At 38.7% G+C, this 2,073-nt stretch overlaps 1 protein-coding gene across 1 annotated transcript in view; it reads left to right on the forward strand.

Annotated features, from left to right (window-relative positions):
• Nucleotide 1: 1 nt before the first annotated feature.
• LOC107578335 (sodium- and chloride-dependent GABA transporter 1) overlaps nucleotides 2-2,073 on the forward strand; it is a gene marked incomplete at both ends in the record, with an annotated part of 5,286 nt that continues 3,214 nt past the window's right edge. Inside the window, 6 exons of the mRNA XM_016264304.1 lie at nucleotides 2-19; nucleotides 137-246; nucleotides 510-642; nucleotides 910-1,044; nucleotides 1,138-1,241; nucleotides 1,479-1,603. Coding sequence (XP_016119790.1) covers nucleotides 2-19; nucleotides 137-246; nucleotides 510-642; nucleotides 910-1,044; nucleotides 1,138-1,241; nucleotides 1,479-1,603 — 625 coding nt within the window. The remainder of the gene's footprint in view (nucleotides 20-136; nucleotides 247-509; nucleotides 643-909; nucleotides 1,045-1,137; nucleotides 1,242-1,478; nucleotides 1,604-2,073) is intronic.

The following is a 2,073-nucleotide window of genomic DNA, read 5'->3' on the forward strand; positions in this document are numbered from 1 at the left end:
GTATAACTCATTCACCACAGTAAGTACACATTTTCCACTTTAGGTGTCAAATGTAAAATTGCTCAAATATCAGACTATGACTAGATTCTTGAAGCACTGTCTCAGGGACTGTCCTGTTTGAAATGTCCTGTTTCAGGAGCTCCCCTGGAAATCTTGCGACAACCCTTGGAATACAGACAAATGTTTCTCCAACTACAGCATGGCGAACAACGCCAATATGACGAGCGCCGTCCTGGAGTTCTGGGAGTAAGGGCAAACTGTTTTTTTTAAACACTGGAATTTTGTATTCTAGCAGCATACAAACGCATTCCTTTTGTCCTCAGCTGTGTAAAAGAACCACTGTTGTTTCACAAAAATGCGGCTATTGTGCTATTTTGGCAAACAACCCTAGCTGAATGTTTTGCATCGGCAATTAGACAAGCTCTGTTTCAAACTGTTTGTGGGTTACGTGGGCTGACAGATATAAATTCTACATTCTCTAATAATGTTTGTTCCCCTTTCCCGCTCAGACGTAACATGCATCAAATGACTGATGGTTTGGAAAAGCCGGGAGAGATAAGACTGCCACTAGCAATAACACTGGCCATTGCCTGGGTTCTGGTCTATTTTTGTATCTGGAAGGGCGTAGGCTGGACTGGAAAGGTAAGAATGCCCTTGCACAGCACACATATGACATTCAGGTATGCTATTTGTTTTTAACAAATGCAAAAATTCAATAAAGCGCTGACTATTCAAAATCAGGCCTGTAATCAAGGCTTTGGGATCAGAATCTCCTGAACAATGAAAGTCTTCCATGCTTTCACAGCGCTTTCTAATTGGCATTTTTCTCCAGATATAATAACGGTGCGGTATCACATAATATCAAAGCAGGCATGGTTTTTTTAGTAAGGCTGTTAATGCGTCTTTCAGGTGGTATATTTCTCAGCGACATACCCGTACTTCATGCTGTTTATCCTGTTCATCCGTGGAGTGACGCTGCCTGGAGCGAAAGATGGCATTTTGTTCTATATCACGCCTGAGTTCAGCAAGCTGAAAGAATCAGAGGTAGAGCGCTTTGTAATTATCATACGGTAATAGATGTGTGTTTGCAGGCGTGTAATTTGATGAATTTCTACCATGTCTCGTCTCTTCTCTTAGGTGTGGCTTGATGCAGCCACTCAGATCTTCTTCTCTTATGGTCTGGGCCTGGGCTCTCTGATTGCCCTTGGGAGCTACAACCCTTTCAACAATAATGTTTACAAGTATGCCTCAATTGTAAGATGTATTAAGGGGCGTTCAAATGTTATCGTTAATTTGTTTCTTTAATCTGAAAGGTCACATAAGTAAAAAATTTGTATTTCAAAACAGCCAAACCGCCATTTCTCAAACAGTTTTTGCCTAAAAAATATGCTTCCTCGTCACTCTCAATACGACAGATATATAATAGGATCAGTAGTGTTGGATTACTAAACAATTACGTGCTTTCGTCTGCTTCTCAGAGATTCTATCATCGTCTGCTGCATCAATTCCTTCACCAGTATGTTCGCTGGATTCGTCATTTTCTCTATCGTAGGTTTCATGGCCCACATCACACAGCGGCCCATAGCAGACGTGGCTGCATCAGGTAATTATGATGGATTTCAGTCTGATCACTGGATAAAGACAGACTACTATATGTTACACAATGTTTTTGCATCTGACATCGTTATTATGAGCAGTTTGCATGGTACATGAATTTTTATTTTTATTTTTTTGCAATAAAACTAATAATAAAATATTAAAAATTAACCCACTGATATAATCTGCTGAACTGATATTCAGTTAATTAAAATATTAAATAATTTGACTTGGTTGTAGCAGAACGTAATGTTCAGCCCTGTCCTCTATAATCTGCATAAACCTATTACGTGATTTATTCCTATTACAAAACTAAATAAATAACATCTCTTAAAATTGTTACACTGAAGCAACATCATTTGAACCTTTCTGCTGCATGACGAGAAGATAAGTAAAGTGTTGGCTGCATCAACCATCAATGCTGCTACCAACGTTATTATTAAAATATGCATTTTGCTTATTTTAGACAAATTATGA

The sequence above is a fragment of the Sinocyclocheilus grahami genome, unplaced genomic scaffold (genome assembly GCF_001515645.1).
Source record: "Sinocyclocheilus grahami isolate Dianchi unplaced genomic scaffold, SAMN03320097.WGS_v1.1 scaffold9782.1, whole genome shotgun sequence".
Taxonomy (NCBI): domain Eukaryota; kingdom Metazoa; phylum Chordata; class Actinopteri; order Cypriniformes; family Cyprinidae; genus Sinocyclocheilus; species Sinocyclocheilus grahami.